At 35.5% G+C, this 27,964-nt stretch overlaps 1 protein-coding gene across 3 annotated transcripts in view; it reads left to right on the top strand.

Annotated features, from left to right (window-relative positions):
• LOC145676131 (uncharacterized) overlaps positions 1 to 27,964 on the top strand; it is a 997,262-nt gene that overhangs the window by 679,731 nt on the left and 289,567 nt on the right. For all 3 annotated transcript variants that reach the window (XR_014129303.1, XM_081747034.1, XM_081747035.1), the window contains exon 8: positions 388 to 596. Coding sequence is in view for 2 of the 3 variants with exons in the window: in XM_081747034.1 (XP_081603160.1) it covers positions 388 to 596 (209 nt within the window). In the remaining variant the exon portion in view is untranslated. The remainder of the gene's footprint in view (positions 1 to 387; positions 597 to 27,964) is intronic.

Raw genomic sequence — 27,964 nt, forward strand, 5'->3', positions numbered from 1 at the left:
GTCACTTTTTTTTGAACATGTACACTGTTATTTCTTAAGCTGTATAACCTTATCAAAGTACTATATATTATTATAAGTTTTATTTATAAAGAATGAGATTCAGGTTTGTATTATTGAAATTGAAACCAATGAATTCTTAAACTCGGTCATATTTACGGTTTATTTGAGCATTAGACGCTCTAGTTTTTCCATTATGTCAAAAATCGAAACATTTTGGATTAGAACTTCTAATTCTCAGTTTATTGCATTCACATGCCCCATCGGACATTAAAGTTTGGCCCAAGAAAATCTCCACTGCAGAACCACATTAAAGAGAAACCAATTGTTTCTTTAGAGTAAGCTTTGATGAACGAAAACTAACTTGTTGGTTTTCTGTTATTCTTTTAGACCTGACCTTGGTTCCCGTGCATTACCAACGCTGCCATCGTCAGCACCTCGAGGCTCTATCTGTGTTCCTGGCTCAGGAGTGCCTCCGCGAGTGAGTGCAGCCATCGAGGCCTCAGAATTTGGAGGAGAGGGCCTGCGACGTCAAGGCTCTGTCACCAATGGTGAAGCCATCAAGATTGTCATACATGACGTCGACGAACCCAACTTCGGTAAGTAACCTTACATTGGTTTAATTCGATTGTGGAATTTGGAATTAAATGCATATTCTTATCTTTTGTGTACTGTATTTTCCTTTGTCAGCTTCTGCCACTGATAACCGCTTTCAAAAAAAAAAGAAGAAGAAGAAGAAGAGGCTCTTAATTTAATTCTCAATACCCAGGGTGGTCGGAAACAGCACTAAAAGTCTTTGGGGAAGTGAGTTCTCACACGAAAATATGACAAAAGTTAAAGACCAACATAGGTGCACAAGTACTTCATTTCGGATCTGTAGCTCGCCTTAAACTTTCGGATCTGTAGTTTGCCTTAAACTTTCGGATCTGTAGTTCGCCTTAAACTTTCGGATCTGTAGCTCGCCTTAAACTTTCGGATCTGTAGCTTACCTTAAACTTTCGGATCTGTAGCTCGCCTTAAACTTTCGGATCTGTAGTTCGCCTTAAACTTTCGGATCTGTAGCTCGCCTTAAACTTTCGGATCTGTAGTTCGCCTTAAACTTTCGGATCTGTAGCTCGCCTTAAACTTTCGGATCTGTAGCTTACCTTAAACTTTCGGATCTGTAGCTCGCCTTAAACTTTCGGATCTGTAGTTCGCCTTAAACTTTCGGATCTGTAGCTCGCCTTAAACTTTCGGAACTGTAGTTCGCCTTAAACTTTCGGATCTGTAGCTCGCCTTAAACTTTCGGATCTGTAGCTTGCCTTAAACTTTCGGATCTCTGGCTCGCCTTAAACTTTCGGATCTGTAGCTCGCCTTAAACTTTCGGATCTGTAGTTCGCCTTAAACTTTCGGATCTGTAGCTCGCCTTAAACTTTCGGATCTGTAGCTTACCTTAAACTTTCGGATCTGTAGTTCGCCTTAAACTTTCGGATCTGTAGCTCGCCTTAAACTTTCGGATCTGTAGCTTACCTTAAACTTTCGGATCTGTAGTTCGCCTTAAACTTTCGGATCTGTAGCTCGCCTTAAACTTTCGGATCTGTAGTTCGCCTTAAACTTTCGGATCTGTAGCTCGCCTTAAACTTTCGGATCTGTAGCTTACCTTAAACTTTCGGATCTGTAGCTTGCCTTAAACTTTCGGATCTGTAGTTCGACTTAAACTTTCGGATCTGTAGCTCGCCTTAAACTTTCGGATCTGTAGTTCGCCTTAAACTTTCGGATCTGTAGCTCGCCTTAAACTTTCGGATCTGTAGCTTACCTTAAACTTTCGGATCTGTAGTTCGCCTTAAACTTTCGGATCTGTAGCTTGCCTTAAACTTTCGGATCTGTAGTTCGCCTTAAACTTTCGGATCTGTAGCTCGCCTTAAACTTTCGGATCTGTAGCTTACCTTAAACTTTCGGATCTGTAGCTCGCCTTAAACTTTCGGATCTGTAGCTCGCCTTAAACTTTCGGATCTGTAGTTCGCCTTAAACTTTCGTATCTGTAGCTCGCCTTAAACTTTCGTATCTGTAGCTCGCCTTAAGATAAAATAAAAGCTCATAACTCAAGAACAAAATATTGGATCAAGGTCAGGTAAAGTAACATTATGGTAGACTCTATTTTAAAACTAGAGTCCATTAATGGACTAGTGGATGTGTACAGGGTGGTGTGTGATACATGGTTAGCTTCCAAGTATATCGAAGAAAATTTATGAGGTCTTCCAGGAATGGAAAATGGTAGATCAGAAACTAAAAATTGATACACATCCCATATCCGCTGTTAAGGCTTAAAATAATTACTATATTCTATTACCTAGTCTCCATCCGATATTTCGTTCTCGAGTTATGATCCTTTTCATATCGTTCTGACAAATTTTCGGCGGGCTATAACCTGTTGAGAATCTAGCCTGGAGGAGAACCTAGGCTCCCTCAGATTTTTTAACAACAAAAATAATTGAATCAGTGAGTGGAAAAAGGAGGACATTCCCCAATACGTTACTTTTGTAAAACGAAAAGTAAAACTGCTTGCTTGCTTGAAATACTATTGCTTGTATGGAAGGTTTGTAGCCTATGTTAACAAGGGAACATCTTATATTGATAGTAGCGTTGTCCAATCAAACAATGTGCAATCGATAGTGAAGAAATGTGAGAAATCCGAAGTTTTACGGGCCGACACCCAAAAACACAGGAGATACAGAGGAAAGAAGAATCTAGAATGATGTGATGATAACAATGCAAAAGATACACTGACGCAGAAAGAACTTCGAAATGATTAAAGTAATCAAAATGACATTTACACAACAGTATAGTAAGCAAACATTGTACCCACAGACATGCTCAATAACATCATATGTAATGCAGTATTGCCAACTGAGCAAAAAATGAAGTTTTGTTAAATGGCACGGAACACAAATTATAACATGTAGAAAATCTAATTATGAGTAGATCATACCTGTGAAGTCATGATGTACATTGTTGCCAACATTTGAAAATAGGCCTATATGAATCTCGGATGTAGAAGAGTACATACAGTACCAACATACTGCGGAACGGTTTATCAACAGCAACACTGAAAAATTGACTACTAATAATGTGTGAGGTGATACAATATCACGTGCATCAGAAAAGTGAGCCTGCTAATCAATCCAAGAGCATGCAACATTTCAGTTTTGTGTGCTGTGTTTGATACTATTCTAATTTTCCACTTTTGCAAACCTGCTGCGACACTGTGTTTCGTCCCTTATTTTCGTACTTCAGTGATTATATTATTGTTTGTAGTCTCATATTTTGGTTTTAACTAGTTTGAATCGTGTACTGTATGTTCTCTTCTACATCCGAGATTCATATAGGAATTCATATAGGCCTATCTTCAAACGTTGAGTACACTGTACATCATGACTTCACAGGTGTGATTCTACTCATAGTTAGATTTTCTACATGTTATAATTTGTGTTCCGTGCCATTTAACAAAACTTCATTTTTTGCTCAGTTGGCAATACTGCATTACATATGATGTTATTGAGCATATCTGTGGGTACAATGTTTGCTTACTATACTGTTGTGTAAATGTCATTTTGATTACTTTAATCATTTCGAAGTTCTTTCTGCGTCAGTGTATCTTTTGCATTGCTATCTAACACCATTCTAGATTCTTCTTTCCTCTGTATCTTCTGTGTTTTTGGGTGTCGCCCGTAAAACTTCGAATTTCTCACTTTTCCTCACTCCTCTATCTATTGCGCATTGTTTGATTGGACAATGCTACTATCAATATAAGATGTTCCCTTGTAAGACCTTTCATTTCCCAAAATTCCAAAAACGTAATGGGAATGGATATTTAGTTATAGAGAAATTGTTATCGTGGAATGTTATCCTTTATTTTTGGAATGTTCTTCTTTTTCCATTCACCGATTCAATTGAAGCTATTATTTCTGAAAGTGTATAGTAAGCGTTGCGTTTTATTCTTTATTAGAAAATTTTTGAAACACTAGATGTAGTTTCAGTTACAGTTTTTCTGTTATGCAATGTGTAAAACATTACTTGATGTCCACAATGTCAAACTCCAACCTAGCTATAATATCCATTGAGAGAGAGAGAGAGAGAGAATTAAGTTGGAAACATCTGCACAACCCATGAAAAATTGCAAACTGATGATATACCTATCATAGTCTGGGTTCTGGTTACCTCTCCCCCCCGCCCCTGGTTTTTACCTTCTAGATCTGCCACCAGGCCCGTATCCAGGGGTGTCTGGGGGGCCTGCCCCCCCTAAATTTTCCCTGCCCCCCCCCTAAAATTTTCACGGTAGGCTTGCAAATGCACTATAATATGGTGATGAACTATAAAGGGTTGGATCGCAGGGTTGGAAATGACGCAGTTGTGGACACACAATTGATACATATATTTTGCTTCATGTTTTCTTGTGAGAATTCGTTTCCCAAAATTTTCTGCTGCTCTTTCTGAAAACCCTGTTCATTATGGATATATTTACGCATGACTTTGATAAGGGCGTAGCGAACAAATTTGGTGGTATTTGCTGAAAAGAGAATGTTTTCCCTTCGATTTCATGTAAAGTTTATCAGACTATAATCTCTGGAACTAGATCACGGAAAACTTTAACGGGCTTCAATGTTAATATCCACTGAGAGGATTTTTTTTAAAATCTTGACTGAGATAGTTTGGCCATATATTATAAGAGTGGTGATAAAGCACGTAAGAACAAAATTAATGAAGAAAATAAAGGGAGAAACTAACAAGAGGAAGACTTAGAAAAATTCGAGGGAACTCATCATCAGTGACATCAGAAATGTATTAAAAGACAGATCTAATTGCAGGAAACAACTACTCCATAAGAGAAAAAACTGACTGACTTCACAAAAGGAGCTAAAAAGCAAACTTTTTTTTAAAAAAAACATATAATAATTTTAATTGCTAAAAAACAGAAAATTATTTTTAAAAAGCTTGAAAAAGCATAAAATAATATTAAAAACATCTATTTAAAGTAGAAACTAATTTTAAAAAACAGAAAATAATTTTACAACGTGCAAAGAAGTTCCTACGGTTAATAAGACTTTTTGAAGTCTCCGCCAAACCAAAGCAATCAATGCCTAATAAAATGTCTATTGAAACTATGATTTTATATTAAACATTAATTTGTTTGGCTTACCACAGAACCTTACTTTTTTATTAATAATAGTGGCCTTTTGCGCTTTTTTTATACAAATTTTACTTCCATATTTCTGATATTACCACCAATCACCTCCTTGTTATTTTTCTTAAGTCTTCTTCTTCGTTTCTTCCTTGATTCTAATCGTTAATTTTCTTCTCATATGCTTCTTGCCTCATCTTACAACGTGATCAAACCACTTCAGTCATCACCTTTTTTTTATTTCTTCCTTTAGGTTTGTTACTTTTATTATATACCTTGCACGTTGATTCCTGATTCTGTCATTGGCCTCCTTATTTCCATTGTCTTCTTATCTATTCAAAGTGTCTTGTAATCAAGTAGGATTGTTTATGAGCCGGAAGGTCATTTGTCTGGGAACATCACGAGATACAGGGCCCCACGATCAGAATTGCATGTATTAATTATATGTGTATGTATAAAATTTAGCTGTAGGATCCCAGCACCCTGGTTTACCCAAGGATACACACCAACACGTACTCATACACCATTGCTGATGAAATTCGCGCTGACTCAGTGGTAGGGCGTTCACGTCTGGTACATGGGATCTTGAGTTCGATCCCAGCTCGTGCCACGTGAACTTTGTGATGGACAAACACCGTGTGCGTGAGTATTCTCGGGGTTCCTCATTTTCTCCTATTTCCCTCATTTCATTCATTTCTCATCATCACCGTCTCCTTTAGCCTAACCGGCATAAGAGTGGGATGTAAAACTTGAAGATTTCATTTCATTTTTACTTCGTTGCTAATCTGACTATAGTCTTACGCAGTCTTCTACTTATCTGAACTAGGATCTTGTCAAAAGACCTCTATTATACTTTCTCTTTTTCTCCATAATTCTATCATTCATTTTCCTACGTATATTTCATTTTATTTCCTATAAAATTGTTTTGTTAAAAGTTGATTAAATTGCAGTTTTCTAGCGTCCCTTTCACATCGGAGCGAATATCATACGTGGACTTACAGTTCAAGATGGAACTTGAACCGTAGTAATGCGTTCAATGCCCTTAGGGTTTAGGATTGAGATTTCTGGGCTTTCGTCATATACGGCCATGTTAGCCCGTCACATACGAAGGATGACGTCCCTCGGCGATCACTTTATCCGGGGAAAGGGAAGGAAGGAAGCGGCCTGGGACCTATATAGTAGGTACCACCTCGGCATTTGCCTGCTAGGAATGAGGGAAACCTCATTCAGGATGGCTGGGCTGAAAAGCTTTTTACACTTTTTCGACCGAGTGCCCACACCGGGAATCGAACCCGGAACCGTTAGTACGTTCAATGCCCTTCTACCTGGAATTGCATGTGCCAAAGATGCACGCTCTCAAAACTGCACCACGTGAAAGGACTTTCTTTTTTTTATCGCTCTTCGAGTCTGTACCCTGACTTGCCTCACCTTATAGATTTATAGATTATACAGAGGTATTTCATACCGTTCATTTTTATCAACATTTGACCCAAAAAAAAAAGTGTGTGTCGGATAGCAGTGAACACTTATAATCTTATTAGTTCATCATATGCAACTGGTAGCACGAAATCTTCCACTAATATCAAATAGCACGGACGCATCAAGAATTCTTGATATTCTGTAGCTGAGGAAACTGAGATATTTCTCTTACTACACCCACCTCTTTCTCTCTCCTGTGCTTATGGGTACTTCAGCAACTCATTTAATATTTCATATCCTGAGTGGAAATCTCGGAAGAAAGTCCCTTCATCGATCATTCCCCAGATGTCTCGCTTCCCAAGATACCAACAAGAAAAAAAGGAAGAAAAAAATCCACAAATATTATACGACAGTAATGTTAGAAAAGAAGCTTGGAAACTTTTTTTTATCACTTAGTAACAGATTGACTAAATTCTAACTTAATCGCAGGTAGGGAAACAGAAATACATCAGTTTGACAGTATCTGAAAACAGAGTTCCAGCAAGTATTGATTTTCGTGATAGTTATTGCATTCCACCTCACACCTGCCCATATCTCTATTATTTGAAAGTATTCTGATTTTATTACTTTTTTTAATTATCATTTCACTAAAAAATATTACACCATATTTTCAATTATCTTCTTCCAGACAGGCAGACTTTCAATATTCATAACAATATACTTCGACTAGTCTGCTGTTTGAGTGAGTTTATATTGATTATACAAATCATTATAATATAAATGTACTTTTGTTTGACATACAAAAGGCATTCGATAAAGTCAATGATGAAAACTACCTAGGTACATACAAATTTCATAACTTTCACTTGCTTATCGCATACATAAAAGCTATTTATTATTTCATATAATTAATTGTCTACATTAAGATAACTTACATTTATTATTTTTTTCTAATTAGTGTACCCTAAAGATTAGTCTTATCTCTTTTACTATATATTCTTGTCACCATCGATTTTCCCAGTTATCGGATAATACAAATCCTTTTTGGTTTCAGATGATACTACCAAATTGTAGCATATGGTTCGAACATCCCCACATTGAGCATTATAGTACTTTAGTAAAATGAGTATACATAAATAAATAATTATAATTAAAAATAAACTACCATAAGACGAGGTTACGTTGCACATCAGGGGTAACTTTGCACAAAATATGAAAGGAGCTGAACAGTCCTCTCTCAGTAGAACCATGTTCTGTAAAGTTTAAACTGCCAACGTAACATTGAACATCTAACTGTATTTTGGCTATAATGTTGGTGATTAACATCAGTTCTAATTGCCCGGAGGGATTGTTGTTGTAGAGGTATGGAAAGATATCACTGTAAAGGCCGATAAAATTTTCTTTGGCAAAATACGTTAAGGAGGCAAAGGACCCCATTTCAAAAAAGGGTCCCCTTAATTAAAAGGGTCACATTAAAGAAACGAAAGTCTGCCAATGCAAAGATGACTACCCAGTAGGAAATACGTGTTTTGTCGTTTTTGCGAGAAAAGTGTTTCAGGGGGCAATGGCTCCCTTCAAAATGAAAACGACCCCGCACAATCCTTATGGAAATTGGATTTCGGTGGAATTCTTGAAATCGTGATATGTTGTAGATATTGTGTTCCCGAGAAAAATTCTTAATGAGCACAACCACACATCATTGAGCGTTTGGCCACTACAGGGCCACTGTTTTGAAAACAGTTAAAGGTAAAGGTATTCTGGATATTAGTGGAATTGCTTGAAATTGTGATATGTTGCAGATATTGTAAGTCTGTGAAAAAGTCTCAACAGGCACAGCTACCAATCAATGACCGTTTGGCCACTACAGGGACTTTTTAAGGGTAGATGGTAACGGTACTGTGGATTTCGGTGGAATTGTTTGAAACCGTGTTATGTTGTAGATATTGTGATCCTGAGGAAAAGCCTCAAGAGGCACAAGAATCCCGGTACCTTCTGCTGTTTTCAAAAATGTGGCCATGCAGTGACCAAGCGGTCATTGATTGGTGGCAATGTCTATTGAGACTTATCTCAGGATCACAGTATCTACAACATATCACAGTTTCAGTCATTTTCATCGAAATCCAGAATATCACTATCTTCGGCTGTTTTCAAAACAGTGGCCTCGTAGTGGCCAAACGGTCAGCGATTTGTGGTTATGCCTATTAAGACTTTTTCTCAGGATCACAATATCTACAACATATCACAGTTTCAGTCATTTTCATCGAAATCCAGAATATCACTATCTTTGGCTGTCTTCAAAAAAGTGGCCCTGGAGTGGCCAAAAGGTCAGTGATTTGTGGTTGTATCCATTGAGAATTTTTCTCAGGAACACAATATCTACAACATATTACAATTTCAAGAAATTCCAATTTTACCGAAATCCAATTTCCGTAAGGATTGTGCGGGGTCGTTTTTATTTCGAAGGGAGCCATTGCTCCCTAAAACCCTTTTCTCGTAAAAATAACAACACAGGTATTTCCTACTTGGAAGTCATCTTTGCATTGACAGAGTTTCGATTTTTTAATGTGGCCCTTTTAATCAAGGCCCGTTTTTGAAAAGGGACCCTTTGCTCCCCTTAACGAATTTTCCGAAAGAAACAAAAAAAATACATGTCGATTTATTTTCGGTGTAGTATGTGCCAAATTTGAAGAAAATCGGATGAAGAGGAACCCTTGTGAAGCTATCTCCTTTACACTTTCGCTTTTTGGACTTGACGGGTTTTTGCCCCAAAGTCTTCAATTGAAGTGTTGATTGATTGATTGGTTTTGAGTTTAACGTCCCGTTCAGCAGCGAGGCTATATGAGACGTGGACCTACTGATTAACGTGGAATCCGAACCACATGAGCTCCCGCCGGGAATTGAACCTGGGACTGCCACGCCAAAGGCGCGTACGCTAACCGCTTAGCCACGAAGGAGCTCTATTCAATTCAAGTGTGAAACATTTTAAAGTCATAAAGAAAATATAACTGGATGAAGGTGGATTCAGCCTCTAATCGAGGTTACTTTGCACCGGTCCAAAATAACCCCTTAGATAGGAAATTATTACTGATGGTACCTCCTGCGTTCTAATTTTAAGTAAATTTGGAAAATAAACTACGAACAAAGGCGGGTCCAGAAAAATATTTTGAGAGGAGCTTCACTCAGAAACGCTTCGTTTTTTTTTTTTAATCAATAGACTTGGGGGGTGCTTGAAGCTTGTAAGCATAGAATGAATAGCATTAGCTTTAAATAAAAAAGAAGAAGAAGAAGAAGTCATACAATTTGGGTGGACTTCAGCCTAAAAGCCCCAAACCCCGTAAATCTTCCACTGACTACAGTTGGGATGATATTCTCGGACATAAAGAGCAACCAAGGAAAATCAGTTGACTGGGATTTTTTTTTCTGTTCCTGAGTTGGCATTTTTGTAGGGCTTATGATAAACTATCAGAATGTGGTTCTTGTGCCAGTACCAGAAAATACATTTTTTTCTTTACAAATATCGATAATTTCTAATAAGTACTGATACCGGTACCATCATACTAATATCAATATTTGTAGACTGCATGCAGTTTTGTGTAGGAGGTGAAATATGTAAATACTGGAGGGAAAACATTACACAAAAGCATTATGTTCGTATGTTGAACATACCTTTTTGTATGTTGTGCAAAGTACCCCTACCTATGGGGTTACTTTGCACCCAGTGCCGGGTTTAGGTTAGGGGGGCCTTAGCCTATTGAAGGTAGTGTAGCCCTTTATCTGTCTAGTTTTCTTTTTCAGCGACAAAATGTCGCCATTATGGGGGGGTTCAATATATGCTATATAGTATTTTATGGACCTAATATATATCTAAATACGTTTATCAACTTCATATTGATCAACTTTATAATTTTACAACATTTACATGTCACAAAATTCTTTAGAAACGTAAAATACATACTCATAGTCTAATCTCTGGAAGATTGCTATAACATGAAATAAGAGGTGTCAATATATTACGCAAAACTAATAATAATATTACAGGGCAAGTCAAATTGATGGACCCTATTTCAGAAATGTATTCTGTGAAATCTAATAAATATATGTTATTGTGAGACATGCGCTTTGAAAGGTTAACTTTTAGTTTAGTTTAGACGCTGCTTCCACTTTCTACCCCTAAGAGTTAGCAGCGAGCATTTAAGGAAAATGGCTTTCAATGGAGGGCAGAGATCTTTCTGTGTGCTTCATTATCATGTAGACAAATCTGTGATTGGTGTACACATATCTCGACTAGTGTTGTAAAGATCTGAAAAAAAAAACGGAAATTTTGGGTTTAAAAAATGTTTTTTACGGTTTTATTCCTGAGTTTGAAAAAAAAACTGAAAAATTGAACTTTTCTAATATTTTACTACATTATGCTTTTAAAATGAAAACTATTTTATATTTACTAGTTTATATTTACTACTAAATAGTAATCTTAACTATTTATAGTTAAGATCATTGAGTAGTTATGTTTCTTGTATTAGAATAAGGAAATTTTGTGGCAGCAAATATATTTGTACCACTTCTTTAAAGTTAGAACCGCGATAGAATGGAGTTATGGCTACAAAAGATCCAGAATATGATCCTCTTACGTAATCTTATGAAGTTACCGTTCTATGCCAGGAAAGTATTAAAATAACAGCGCCAGAATCATTTTAGTTAATATCAGTATGTTAAAATCAAATATCTATTTTATGGAGACACGTATCATCCTTGTGCTGTGTAAAATTTCCTAAAATTTTGAATCCATTAGAAAAAATCTTTTGTTCGGAAATATTGGCAAAACCCGGAAAATATAAATTAAAAACTATTTCTTCGCCTGATGTTAATCTTATTTGCTGTAACGTGTCTGCAGCATATATACAACGTATTTCGCTAGCAGGAAAAATACTTAAAGCAACAGCTTTTAATTTTACCTTTTAGTTTTCTGATTTCTGATAAAAATCCCTCTTTATTATTTGTAATTATATTTTTCGAACAACTCAAAAAGAGAGATGATCTTATTTACATATACACACATACAGTGGTGGATCCAGGATATGATCAAGGGAGGAGCTAAACCATAGTTTGCTGCTTTATCTAGTGTAAAGCAGGATTGAAGCCCATTTTATCCAGTGTATACCTGAGCCTCAAGGGGGACTATAGACCCCCTTAGATCCGTGCCTGCACCAATCCACCGCACAAGTGCGTAAATTTCAGTAGTGACAAATATATTAAAAATTTAACATGTGAAATTTCCGTTCGTTATTATTAATGACTAGCAGAATACCCGTTCTTCGCACGGGGAGAATACGTTTTATTTTGGGTATAAAGGGCACTAAAACTGTCACCAATGAACTTAGGGACCCCAAAAACTATGAACTCGACACTAGTATCAGTCATTTTCAATTACTTTTACTTGTCACCCTCCCCCTTTAGGAGTAACTAATGGAGGCTGAATTTGGATTTAAACGGCATCAGAAGTGTTATTGTTCATCACAGCAATCCCAAAAGCTATGGATTCGACACTAATATTGGTCATTGTTCGATCATCTGTATATCACACCTCTCACCTGCCCCCAGGTCGTGGCGCTGAATTTGAATTTAAACGGCATTAAAAGTGGCACTGTTCATCTCAGCAACCCCGAAAACTAAGATTGATAATTTTCAATATATATATATCCGAACTTCCTTCCTCCAAGTTGCACCTTCAAAGTGAAATGATAAAGCCCATCCTAGGCCCGAACCTCATCTATGTTGAAAATTTTTATCGAGATCGCTCTGGTTGTTCAAGAGTTGATAAATTACAAATATAGCCACTTTCATTTTATACGTATATGTAGATAATTTGTCGCACTAGAAAACAGGTATTTGTTTACATACAAAATTTTGTACTTAAAGTTTATATTAAAGTCTTTATTTGAATATTAAATAATAGCACTTATATGTCTTAGGATATGAGTATTAGTGAAATTTGCCTACTGATCTTTCTTTTAAGAAGTAATTTGGTTAAAATTAAGGAAATTTTCACCAGATCAAAGAGCACATTAAGAACTCAGTTTCACTCAAGAGCCCTACATGTTACAACAGGAACGCTTCATGATGATATGCTTGTATGTAACTGTAAAAGTTCTGTATTTAATGCACAACCTAAAATAAACTACTAAAAGGCACGTAAAGGAAATGAGTGCAGACTATTAATTTTCAAGAATAATTACAACAGTTTTATTTTCGAATGTTTCTTTTTTAAAATATTTCCAATATTGAAATTTCTGAACGTACATTTTTCACGCGTTCGGAAGAAAAAACGGTTTCATTACTAGTAAAACTAACCTAATACAAAGCTTTTTATTTTCCCAATTTTCCAATTTTTCCTGAAACAAACCGGAAAAACCGGTTTTTTACCAGCCGATTCAAAATTTCCGGAAATAGTTTTACACTAGTCTTGACTCCGTCTGATTTCTTCATGTTGGGTTTTGTAAAAGATCATGTTTACATACCACCACTTCCAACAACATTGAATGACCTGTGTGTTCGCATTACAGCTGCCATTGCTGATAATTGACCACAACGTGCTGGGAAAAAGTTCGGCAGGAAATAGACTATCAGCTTGATGTGTGCTGTGTTACGCGAGGTGCTCACATAGAACACTTGCGAATATGTTCCAAGAAAATTTCGACAATTTACTTTTCTTACACTTGTTAGCACATGTTTCATAATAACATATACTTATTAGATTTCGCACAATAAATTTCTGAAATTGGGTCCATCATTTTAACTTGTCCTGTATATAGCATTATTAATATATCATTATGTTAACCTACACACTATACAGTTGTAGTTAATACAATGCATTTAGTAGTCCTCACTATTCATTGGAACAGCAAACTTTTGTAATCTATTGCACTAACTTGGTATAAAAGACGGAATTTCTTGTGATACGTATGTCATATTTATATAAAATATCAAGTAACAAAAATATTTAATGTGATTAATATTACTATCTGCCCAATACTCATTCAGCTGCGTAATTCTATCATGATTCGTTATATACTGGATATGCAAAGAACGAACAAACATTGTCTACATTAAAACTCCTTCTTGCCTTTGCCAAAACAAAGTCTTTGATTATATCATCGAACTTTTTACTTTCTATTCACATGAGGCTGAGATTACACAACTTTGTCATAAAACAATGTTGTTCTAAATTCATTTTTTACTCTTTTTGGCCGAGGAAAGATTTTTCTCCATGGCAATTTGAAATCACCTCAGAAAGGAAATCATCATTCTTAGAATTGCTTCTATATTAGGGAATGCTGATTGGGCATTGTCACTAAATATTGCTTGATATAGATCCTGATGTGTCAGATTTTCATGTGCATGACTTTGACTATGTTTAAGATATTGATGAAAAATGTTTGACTTCTCCAACAACATTCATAGCCACATCCTCAGAATATGTTTGGTTTAAAGTATTGACTCCTTCGCAAATTTCTTCTTCTGTCGTATCTAGTTTTGTTAGGAATATAAACTTTTTTGCAGTACCATTGTATACTGATGCCCTTTGTGCCAAATTAGATTCTAATGCATCTATTACAAATGGTACAAATGCTTCGATTCTGAATTTGTCTCTTGGCTCAAGATTCTCTAAAGCATCATCTTTATCGTCATTTATAAGCTTCTTTCTAAATCTACTCCTTTCCATGTCAACATCAGGTAATTTGCTTTTTGCCTGTTTTTCAAAATGATCAAAAAGATTTCTGGAATCTAACAAAATCCGAAAGTTAAGCATACAATCTACTGCATACATCGAGACTAATTTGGAGTTTGAGTGATTGACTAACTTTGTGAAATTCATCCAGCAAATAACTCCAAATATATAACTATTAATTTACCATAAATTCCAACTCCTCCATTTTATTCAAAAAGTTTCTGGCTTGATGTCTTGTTTCATCGTTCTCTGTGATATCAATATAAAGCTGATGCAATGCAGAAATTATTTCATCATAATTGTCAAGTATTGCGTTTATGAGCCTTGTCTATGACAAACTTTTGAATTATCTTTAAAGAATTACAACAGCACCGCCGATCTACGTGTAGATGACGAAAAGAACTTACATATATTTTTGAATAATCCCCCAAAAAGTTTACTGTATCTAAACGACAGTTAATTGCTTCTCTGCCAACAAGGTTTAAGGAATGACCTGCACATAGCATACTTATTAATCTTCAATATTATTTCGTGCATACCCTTGTATTTTCATGACACATTGGCAGTTTTATCATATGACTGGCCTCGACACTTACTAAAATCACTTTTACATTAATTTGTAAGATTATCATTACCATCTTAATCTTACTTTGTCTTGTGGTTCTACCCCTCTCTCGGAAAGTTAGAAAATGCTCAATGGGGAGTCCATCTAGTGACACATACCTTACAATAGCAGTAAGCTTATCAACATGAGACAAGTCAGGAGCAGAATCTACAGATAAACTGAAGTATTCTGTATTTTTAGAATCATCAAAAATTGATTCTCTTACTTTCAATGCTATCATTTGCATAAACTCATCACGTATTTATTTTAGAAAGATAAGATGGGACACCTGATCCTTTATTTCCAATTTCGGTGCAAATTAAAGCGGGACAGGGGACCCATTAAAGCGGGACTAGAAACAAGGGCCTCACCACAAGCAGGGCTGGGAAATGGTGACTCCATTATAAGCAGGGCTGGAAAACAGGATTCTTTATAAGCAGAGTTAAGAAATAGGGCCCCATTACAAATTAGCCTCATTACTTGCTTCATAAAAGCCTAATACATAACAGTACAAAATATCGTTGTTGTATATGCGTTTTATCTTATTTGCTTTTGCTCATTATTTGGAAATTACATTACAGCCAGTTTATTTCTTTAAATTTTTTGGGCCCCAAGAGAGTGGGGCCCTAAGCTATAGCTTGTTTAGCTTATACGTAAATCCGGCACTGTTTGCACCAAGGTTTATATTTCAATAGCTATGGTCATACTGAATGTTTACTAATGCACTTGCACGAATGTTTTCCTTATAATGAGTGATTTAAAAAAAAAACAGATTTCATTTGAGTCTAGAATTTCTAACTAAAGTCCGATTTTTATGCTGTTTGTGGCAAACGATCAAGGAAGAATGGGAGATTTGGAACAATGTTTACTGGTTTAAATTCATCCGGGGTCTTTCTGGACCGTTGTGTTGTGAGTTGTGCTACTGTGAAGTATGATCAGGACAAAGTGAGAATAGTGTACTCTTTGGAGCAACGTGAGTTTTTCTTTCTTTTTTCTTTTTTTTTACAACGGAATCTGTTGTTGCTACGCAAAGGGAGCAAGAAACAAATTTACCTCATGTTCTACCCCAGACAGGAACATAACATAAATTAGAAGAATCAGGATCGCTTCTGGGTGAGACAGGGAAGCATCGGACCTCGCAAGCTGGTGTGAGAAAGATGGTCTCCAAGATGGTCTTAGATCTCCAAGAAATATCTCAGTCGTTTGTCGCAAGAAACCGGCTATAGCTATTCAACATGTGATTTGTGGGTATCTATGAATATTAACACCAACACTTAATTTGTATTCTGCAATTCCGCTTCAAAAATCCAAATTATCATTCCTATTGTAATGTAAATTGGGGAACATTTGCTGTTTTTCCTGAGGCGTGGTAGGTACTACTCCGGATGAATTTAAACAAGTAAACATAGTCTCACAAATCTCCCATCCTTCCATGATCATTTGACACAAACCGCATGTAAGTCAGACTTGAGTTAAAAATTCTAGACCCAAGTGAAATCTGTCAATTAAAAAAAAATCACCCTGAGTATCTAGCTATTATATGTTTAAAATACAGTTTTCTAAATCATTACGTTTGTAAGTTACATGGGATCTTCTTTAAAATTCCGTAAATCTGCTGCAAAGTATGGTCTTATGGTATCGTAAGTATTCTGTTTGACATAGAAAAGGCATTCGATAAAGTTCATCATGAGAACAAAATAGAAATTTCAAAACAGATATATTGTAATTAAGTTCTTATGTTCGAATAAATATTACTTTGACTCATCCATTTTTTTTACTAATTGGCTATACCTCAAGGATTAGTCTTATCTCCGTTACCATAGGTATATACTCTTCACAGTTGCCTTTTCCACTTATCAGATAATACACACTATTTTCCATTTTAGATGTTAGTACATGTACCAAGTTCCCGCATGTGGAAAATCATCAAATGTAATATAATACACTCTTGTAACTCGTTATTCGTGATTTTATTGTCTCATTTGCAAAATGTCATAGTCAATGACAACTGTAGAGTAATATCTTTCTTCCACCACGACATTGAAGTCAAGCCCACCTCAAACATTGTTTTTTTTAATCGTATTGAAGCAATCCAATTACACGTTGGTAAAATATTTCTCTCTTTTTTCCACTTCATGATAACCACATCGATACGATTAACTGATAGTGTTGTACTCTGGGCCCTTTGCACTGTGCAACTACATAGAAGTCATTTGTACACTGGTGTTTGAGAAAACCCAGGCAAAAATGTTAGTTCTATGAAATTTATACCAGAAATTTGTGGAATGACTGTACAGATATGACTGCAATTTCAGAACTGTAAAATACAAATTATTATCAATTTAATAAAAACCTGGAAAAATGTCTGATACCTCAGTTGGCAACGGTCAGGTAACGATTGCAGCCGTACTGTTGATTGTGGTATGTTAGGACAAATTCCGTACTACATGAGGATCAGTACAACGACAGTGTGCTTCTTGGTTTGATCGCAGCAGGTGCCAAGTGAACTTTGTGGTGGACAAACACCATGTGCGTGGGTTTTCTCGGGTTCTCCTGTTTCCTCCACTATTTCACTCATTTCTCATCATTACCGTCTCCTTTAACCTAGCCTGCAAAATCGTGGAACGTAAAACTTAAATATTTCATTTTAGAACGGCAGTGCAGTGAACTGAGGAGACAATGATGGTGTAAAATGGACAATCTCTTTTCTTTCCAAAGAGGGCAAATTGTTGGTTCTTGGTTTTGAGATGTAAGTATGCTGAAAGTGGTAAGTTTTCTGAGTATGTCGCGAGGGACAATGTCCTAGCTGCTAACAGCCCAAAAAAACTCACAGCAAAACCACATCAACGAAGAGAAACAGTGATCGAAAAAAAATCAGTGACAGGTTCCACCGGACATTAAAGGAAATTGTTACTTAGAACCGTACTGTGACCGCGGTGCAAGTGACGGAGGAACTAACTCAAGTAAGCACTTCCCATACCCAGTGTCGATAATGACGTTCCGCTGCGAGTTACGTGACATGAATGTACAAGGTCAAGTTGCACGTTTGAAACTGATGATAAGGTTCAGTGGTTCAACCATTTGTAAGGTTCAACGGTTTAACCGTTCGTAAGGTTCAACGGTTCAACCGTTCGTAAGAAATAAGGCATATAAGAGGAAAGCCTTAATGTGCTACAATTGGAATCTCTATGCGTTGTTGAATGGTATCAAACATGCATTGAAGAGTTTCAAAAGAATGTAACGTTGCTATAAACCTGAAAATAACTTCTGATATACATGAAAGAGAAAAATACTTTATGAGTACGTTAGAGATACAATTAAAATATGACTGCGCAGTTCAATAAATTGTCTATAGCTTTTAAGCCTATCACTAGATTTGAAGAAAAACCATCAGAACGTAAGACAAGCGTAAAATTAACAGCAAAAAGATAAGAAATATTTTAGAGAAACTCAAAAGCTTAATGAAACTTTTTTTTTTTACTATGGCAAATGAATTTCGTTCTTTTCTTAGTATTCCGGAATTACTCACTTCTTACACACAACATTTGATTTTGCAACTTTGCATTACTTAGAAGGAAGTTATTCAATTGAAATTTTCTTATCTCTTCACTTGCAAAGGTCTCTCTCTCTCTTTTTTTTCCTTTTTGGTTCTTATCTCTCTTGTTCGTCTTCCAAATAACTGTTTTCGTTTCTAACAAGTATCAATTAAACTCTTCAAAGGAAGTTTCTCACTCCGTGAAACGCAAATATTGTTGAAACTCAAACTCGTATTAAACTTCTTGAACAAGAAGATTGTCAATAACCTTTCCTTTCCTTCAACGTTTTAACAAACAACTTTCAAAGTTTGCGTTTTCACAATCTTAATGTTTCTATCTTTAAAACATTCTTGTTATTCATCTTGTTTGCATTTTATCATTACTTTCTTTTATCTTTTTGGCATGAATTTACCTTTGCTTTTTTGTTATTTTCTTTGTTACTTAAAAGTCTTTAGTAAAGAGAGAAGGATAATCATATTCTTAAGAATTTAGACAGAACTGTTGTTAAGTAAAGATATCTCAAAAGCACACTCCTTATTAACTGATTTTCCTATTGAAACTAGGGCTTTCTTAGATTAAAACTGCAGAAACAAGAATTTTAAAGTAATATTTGACTCTTAGATTATATCTGTTTCCTCGAATTATCTCATATTTCCCTTTAATGAGAAGGATTAATTTAATTATCACATTAAATTTTCGAATTATGTTATATCGAAAGTCTTAGAGAATTGCTATATTCTTATGTCTATCTGTTGATAAGTGTTCGGGCAGAAACGATAAGCGGTCTCAGAAATACCGGGAAGTTGATTGATTTTTCATATGGATTGAGTGCCAGGAGAACAGGTTCCATCTTCTGTCTTAATCGTCTATGCAAACCGGAAATTCTTGAATTCTACCATTTCTGGTTTCAAGGTTAATCACAATAGTGTACAAGATAGGAAGATTTAAAAAAAAAAATCGATTCACCTTTACAAAAATAGGTTCGAAATGGGTCTTACTCTGTACTAAAACCGATAGTGGGAGGAACAGTACTCGTCACTAACCTAATGGAATAAACAGATAAGAATCCCCATAATTGGATTCGAGCTTAACATTACTCTGCCTTCTATTTGTCTTAGAAGGTAATTTCTCTTTGGAAATTCTAGAAGCGAGATATTCCTGATGATTTTTCAATAGGGTTATTCCGAAAATGGCTCAGGAGATTTTGTTCTTATTTCATTAATAATAAAAAGAAGATTTAATGTTACCGAAATGAGAATGCTACACTGGGTCTGTGGGATAACAATAATAATAATAATTAAAGGACAAGGATAAATCTTATTCTTGTTTCCGAACTTAAATATAAGTAAAACCACGTTAAGAACAAGTAATAAAGAACCAAAGTCTACCTGATGGATAACAATAAGAAATGATCAGGGGCTTTGGAATCGGGGAGCAGCTGCCTCCGCTGAAACTTTCGTGGGTGGGCTAGTGATGGGTAAATTCCGGGAAGATATTTTTCGGGAATATTCCCTGTTAATATTCCCGGGAAGATTCCCAAAATGGGAATTTTTCCGGGAATTTATGTACAATCACAAAGAAAATTACATTCTATTACTATGTTATGATTTCAAAGTCAAATTCGTTTTTTTATCACAGTATATTATTACAGTTGTCCCCAGAGGATTCTTTAAAATGTATATTCTGAACGGTACTAGGTTACTTTATTATTATTATTATTATTATTATTATTATTATTATTATTATTATTATTATTATTATTAGTGGTAGTAGTAGTAGTAGTAGTAGTAGTAGTAGTAGTAGTAGTAGTATTTTGAGTATAACACATTAGTATTAAGAATTTCAAAAGAATACACTGTACAATAACTTAATAAGAAAAATGGATGGTTGATTGGAAGTTTAGTGTTCCACTCAGCACCGTCGCTATATAAGATGTATATCTGCAACTTAACATAGGACGACAACTCTCACCAGGAATCGAATCAAGGTCTCCCACACTGAAGATGCGCACGCTAAACATATAGCCTTGCAAGAGCTCGTTTTCCAGGTACTTCTTGAGAACTGCATCGTTATATTTTAATTACTGGAAGGACAACCACGTTGCAAGCTCAATTTGGAAATGCTGCTGAAATGGCAACAAGAAATACAATATGCATTCATGTGCGGTGAACCTTGTCCAAAGCGACCAACAACTACTGACACTGCAACCTCTATCATTATTCATCCATTTTTATGGTTTTTAATTTTCATTTCGATTTCGATAAGATTCTCTTAAATCGACCTTTTTTGTGTATTGTTTTCACAAATTTTTTGTTAGGAAGCCATTTACGTATTTAAAATACATGATTCAATACTTTTCAAGACAAATTGTGAGAACTTGTAGCCTTCACTTTACTTGTCTCTTCTAAATTCAAATGTATGGTATGCAATGTAAAAATATTAAAATTTTGACTGGAGAAATGCAAATAAATAGCTTCGTGTTTATATCAAGAACCGTTATGTGTGCTGCGCCTCGAAGAACCGTTATGTGACAATGCCGTGCAAATAAACAAAGTTGCCAGGTAACATCTCTTATAATGTTTTAAATGAATATTCAACTCTTTCACCACAACAATGAAAAAATAATAGATCGGCTACAAGTTATAATCACGTAAGTATTGATTTTCTATGTGCTTATAAAGGCGCAGAAATAAACCGACATGTGCTACGTAAATACAAAAATAGTAATATAATTTTATTCTAAGGATGGAATTTGTGCCAGAGTTCTAGATTTTTACGAAGACAGCAATGAAACTTCCAATGTAATTGCAGATCGCATATTAACTTTTCTTTTAAAAGCAACAATTTGGATATCAGAAATTATGTTCTCGGTACTTAGTCCGATCTTCATCCTTAATGTCCCCTACAACTATTTAAGATTTAAAAAAACTTTTTCCATAATAGAAGTTGCGTTTCTTCGCTGAATTGCTAAACTAAGTCTGTATTAAAAATTGTTTGCTCCGCGGATCTCCTGTTTTCGCAACCAGCTGTGAACCAATTTGTTTCACTAGATTCTTTGCCTCTTTGCTGAAAACACCCAATGTTTCAACAGTAAAGGGAATGAAAATATGGTCCTCTTTTTAAACATGTATATTTTAAATGTTTTCGTCTGCACGCTATCTCTGCCGCACTTCCAGCTTCCTTAGATGTTGATACGATATGAGAAGCTGAAAAAGTGTCAACACAAGTGATATCCCATATTAGACATTGCTCTTTTTCCCAGAAGATTAACGTGATGCCACCTGGTCTTTCCCCATTATCCCTTGATAAACCAGATGGTTCCAAATTGAGGGCACTTCTATACTGGCCAAAGCACGCGTTAGGATATCATTTAACTCAACGTGTCGGGACACTCTGCCTGCGCTTTTGGAACAGCTCAATGGATGCAAACATTTTTCATTGACCTGCTCCCGACAAATGCATGTAAATTTTCTACACATGTTCATGCCAAGGCGTAGAGCAGTACAAAGACGAAAAGAATTGTTATCCATGAGAGTTCCAATATTCCTCGATGGAATTGATTGCAACCATGCACCAGAACATAGCCGTCTTTAGGAAGGCCCAGCCATAGAAACTTGGCAACGCAGCGCGAACGTCCTGTCGGACGTAACATTTGCCTTTCAGTAAATGGCGAAATTCGCAAGCTGTCAGTAAAACGCATTGGTATTTTGATGCTGTAAAGTGTCACATTTATGGAAATTAGAGGACAGAATGCCACATCAATGGAATATACAGGTACCTAAGTGTCGAAATAATTATACCAAAACAATTAAGGAGGAAGAATATGTAAAGAGTTTCCGATTTCCAAAATGTTTCACTCTCAAGTAAATTATTGGATGATTATTACGAATTTGTAAATGTAAAGATGATATTAATAATTTGTTTCTTGAGATTCTTAACAAAGACTATTTGAACAGTTACGTTAGATCAGGGTTGCTCAACCTAGGGGTCGCGAAGATAAGCGGATGAGATAAATATAATTAGAATCTAATGGGAAAATATTATTTTGAATTTTGTTCTGATAGGCATATTTTAATTTTTATATATTTTGCTAAGAACATCTAAAATAGGTCTACTAGACAGTTTCAACAGGTGCAGAATTGTTTAAAAAATCATTTAAATGAAAGAAGTATGATATGAAACTAATGAGAAGTATTTTCTGGTATTCAATTTGAAATACCAGAAAAATGACAATTGCAACAATACCTGCATATTGAAATACAATTAAAATTGAAAGTTAATTAGATACCTGAGCATGGTGTGATTTCATTAGTACGGCAATGTCCGATTTATTGTTCGTGACGCACACTATCCAGTCAACTTATTTAACAACTGTCCAAGCTTTTTTAACCAAAATTGAAATCACTATTTTTTTTTAAATCATATGACTCAAAATTAAGGGATTTATGAAGATTTAAAATTTTTAAACGGCCTCCATTTTGAAACAGTATAATGAATCGGATTCGATTTTTGTAATATGAATGACCTGACCAAATTGATTTTAATCCATTCGCTTTTAGGAAAGTTAATGTATCCACTATATACAAGAAATGAATTCTACTGTTATAGAAATAGGTGGATATCGTGATATCTCCGCAGTAGGCATATTAAAAATCCCACATTAGGTTATTATAAACCAGACATTACAAGAGAGTCGCTGGAAAAAGCATGTGATAAAATAGGGTCGTGATAGGAGTTAGGTTGAGAACCACTGCGTTAGATACTGCTGCGTTTCTGTACTTATGTGGCTATGTGTATGCATCACACACTTAACTGTAATGCATATAATGATATTTTGATACACAAAGAGGAATCAAAAGATGAATATTTCACTAACATAAATCGGGGCAAATTGTCGGTACCATCAAATTTTATTGTAAGAGTATCCAAACATGTATTTTCCATTATGCAGATGTTAATATCTAAAGAATATGAAAACAAGTTCGTTTCAAACAATATTCAGAAATTAATCTTGAATCACGTAAGTGTCAGCAGCGTAGCGTAAGGGAACGCCTGTATGCCCGGCATCCCCTGTTTAATAAAAAGTACGTATTTCATTATATTTATAAATTGTTTGCTTATAATTACCACAATTATTTCCATTGCAATTTTCTGGATGCGCTCTCTCGCTTTACTTTGGCAAGCGAAACCTACGCATGCGCATCACTCAGATGCACATTTTCTGTCTTTCCTCTTGTTGTATGCTATGTTCCTTGGGCATCCAGGCCTACTGCAAGCATCGGGGTTTTCGTCTGATTTCTGTCGAATGCGCATGCCCAACTACTTCTTTTCCTACTTCCCGTAATCCCTTGCAACCCAACATTTGCTTTAGATATAAGCTGGCGTATGCTCAAGTACTGCCAACTCTATATATTTTGAACTAAGCTATGGTTTCTATATAGAACGTACGAGCGCTGTCAAGGAAATAGAACAAAACATAAATAGTTAGTTCAACGCCATTATGAAGCATGTCGCTTATGTAAGTGATAGTATAAAAATAGTTATGCTTTAATCGTAATTAAATGCATCGTAATTGTAATCGTAATTAAAGGCAAACTAATAATCTACATCATAAATACATATCATTCCCAGGGTGTAGCCAGATACTCTTTGAGAGGACTCACATACACAAGCATAACTAATTCTGTAGAATCACGGTCACCGATCTGGTAGACCACCCTTCACAAAGTTTACTTGGGCTCTTACGTATCTGGATATCAAACAATGAAGTAGATACACAGAAATAGGTCCCGAGAGTTGCTTTAAGTGCTTGCTATTTGTATCTTCCAATGATATACACACTCAGGCCCATATTCACGAACGGGCACCTGAGGTCCGGACCCAAGATGACAAATTTCTAGGGGTGACATTAAAAATAATAATAATAATAAAACGAGATTGAAGTACGGTATGCAGAGAAAGAAGCTGCCCACGAGAGAGAAATAAAGGGGATTTTACTGAAAACAATATTCATACAAAAGTGGAGCCGGTTTTTCTCGTCACAAAGCTAGTGGCAGAAAAGGAGCTGAGACAATGCTTATTGGCGTGTAACGTAATCTATGCATTTGCTTCTGTATGCCCTACCAGGCGTGCAATTAGGGGAGCCTGGCCTCCTAATTATTAAGAGTAGTTATTGATAAAAGAGATCCAGAATTGTGACGATTGGACCCCCTGGCATATTTGTGCCTCTCTCCTAAACTGTAATGGCTGGTTGCGGGCCTTAATGAGCAGACAGCCTATTAATCTTCTATTTGTGTTGTGTAATCGTATGGGATGGTTGCAAATTATGCCGTGCTAAATATAAAGCTTCTGCAAATTGTTTAATGAACATAGCTTTACAATCCTTTTTTGTGATAAATTATTGGCTCACCTCTACCTGGCTATGCCCTTGCGTTCTGTACTAGATTTATGCTTTTGATTAGCAACATTGATCATTGGTGGTCAAGAAAAATTGGCGGTATAAAGTTGCTTTTGCGTTGTGATTTGAAATTGAATATTTGTTTTATTGTTTTAATGTAGTATGAAGAAAATTGCATTTATAACTAAGAGACAAAGCTGTGGAAAATGTTCGGCTGCTACAAGGTATACTATCTTACTAACTTTTAGCAAATGATGACTACGATAACAGTACCAGACACAAATTTAATTGATTTTTTGTAAACAACTACCACATCTCGGTTGACTTACGAGCAGCGCTGCTCTCTGAAAGGGAGATGACCTACCCCAAAGCTTTCCATAAAAACGACAACTAGTAGTCAGTCGCGAATATTTCAGTCTTCGTGGTATGATGATAGGTTTTCTTGGCTTTCTGGGTGTTCTGTAGGGAATAAAATGTTATGTCTCGTCTGCATTATGTTTGGGGCAAAGGATTCGGAGTGGTGTTCAAACGGTATTTCTGATTTGGGTAATTTCGTGAAGAAAGCTATAAAACATGAGTCATCGAAACAACATTTGCTGCACAGTGAATCTTTTCACTTGTTAAGGAGAATACACATTGCATATGTATTGCATTGTATTGTATTATATCAGACAAGTGACTAACTTTGGCATCCACATTTCGGAATACTACGCTACGCTACTGGTAAGTGTATTAGGGATAAGCAGAGAAAATGACATACTTCATTGTTTGAATAATATTGTAAATCCAGCCAGCATAACAGTGAAAAATTGGTAAGAAACATAATTTCTATTATGAGTACTATTATTTTGTATAACTATTCAAAATTAATGAAGCAAACTGTTGTAAAAGAAAGGAATAGAAGGAACTTTGACATCCTTTCAGCATGAGAACAATCTTTCATAGACCTACAGTTCTGACAATTCTGTCAAATTTATATAAATGTATTGTGTATGTATTATCTACAATATTTTGAACATGGGCGCCCGAAGAAATTTTTTTAGGAGGGCATCTCCCTGATTGCTATATTACGTTGGTATTATAATATACCTATACATTTTCGTAAGCCAGGGAGGAACGGGTTCCCTGGCTCCACCTTCGGGCACCCATATTTATGAATACTTATGTAAATGTGTATAAAACTAGAATAGAAATTTATATATATATATACATATATATATATATATATATATATATATATATATATATATATATATATATATATATATATATATATATATATATATATATATATATATCATCGTCACTCCATACAGATATCCTCAGTGCTGAAAAGGACACTGAACTCCAATTCATTTGTCAATTTAGTGATACAGTATTAAGCTTATCCTGTGGTTCGTTTACCCTTTCTTGCGTTTCCTTACATCTTTCAATATATTTTGTAATCTTCTTTTATGAGTAGGCCTACTTGTAACTTTATAAATGGATTTTATATTATCCTAGTTAGATTGTTGTCATGATCCTTGTATTTTAAACATATTTTACTAATTATATTGTATTAGTCAATTACTCTTTGATTACTTTTTATTAACTTAAGTAGACATCGCTATATTAGTCGCTTGCTTATTTCATTCAACAAGAATATTCCATTTGTTTGTTGGACTAAACAATAAAAAAAAAGTTGACAAAAAGAAGTGAAAAAGAAAAAAGAAAACAACCTGCAGAAAAAGGTTTGTCCCCGTGTTGCGCTCGATGGACGTCGAATGGTGTGGGGAACAGCGTTACCACACCGAAGGCCGGGGCCTTCCTAGAGATAGCTATGACCAGATTCTTTCTCTTGTAATGCCTTAAAGCCAGCTATATCAAATACATTATCAAGACTAACTCTTGTTCAATAATTGATTTTAAGATTATTTTGTCCCAGCTTTTCTGTACTTCCAATGTGAATGGTATGTCATTTCCAAATAAGAACTTTCATACGTCAATTGGCTCTGTCAAGTGATGAATGATCACATCATCAACAGGAATGCTAAGGATGTTGGAGATGAGTGGTCTCACCCTATAAGAAGAGGAAACAAAAGCTGGAGGACTGAGCTCTGAGACTCTGCGGATGTTCAAACCTCCGACTTGAATTGGAAGACTAGCACATACACACGTGAAAGATATATGAAGAAAACCACAAACTCACCAAGTTTGTACATCCTCTACAAATGTTTAGTATGTGCCCCATTGGTGACACAACACATGTCCAGACGATACTCGAACTGATTCCATACATTTTGTAGCATAGTCCTGTCAATTCTCTGCACTGCAGCATTGATGCGTTCTTTGAGCTCGACTAAGGATTGCGGTAGTGGGGGTGTGTAAACAAGTTCCTTAACGTAAACCCACAGGAAGAAGTCGCATGGCGTTAAATCAGGAGATCTGGGAGGGCAGGGAAACAAAGCTAGGTCATTCTCACCAATACGCCCAATCCAGCGATGCGAAAGTTCATCGTTTAGATAGTCAGGAACTGGGATGTGCAAATGAGGGGGTGCCAAACTCTGCACAATAAAACTTGGTGAGTTTGTGGTTCTTTTCATACATCTTTTATGTGTGTAAGTGTAATACTTTTGAAAATATAACCTTTTAAAAAGCGAATGAATCATTCATGCTGACCCTATACGATAACATTTCTTCCTATATATGTATTGTCTTCATCGTGTATGCAGTTCGTTTTAAGATACTATTTGGTAGTAGCCTCTATAAATTGATTACTTTCTTTCTTTCTTTTTTCTTTCGTAACGTCTGCTCAAATTGACAATTTAAAGAATTTAAAGTATATATAAAATATTAATGAAGTATTTAATATATATATAAAATTCGGGACAACAACAAACGACTAAGTGTGAAATTTCAGTTCTATAATCTAAAAGTTTATTTTAAAGTTGTTATTTCTATGCAGTTCCGTTAGTCTTCTTTATATATATTTTTCATTCATGATTTTTTTATTTTATTTATTTTTCTTTTGTCATTAAGTCTCTAGACATTCATTCTTTTCGACCGGATATTTAATCTTTCTGTTTCTTTAATCTATCTTTGTTTCTTTCTCTTGTCCTTCCCTTTAGTTGCGTTCTATTATTCTTTG

This window comes from Thermobia domestica, chromosome 18, assembly GCF_964235325.1.
Source record: "Thermobia domestica chromosome 18, izTheDome1.hap1.1, whole genome shotgun sequence".
NCBI lineage: Eukaryota > Metazoa > Arthropoda > Insecta > Zygentoma > Lepismatidae > Thermobia > Thermobia domestica.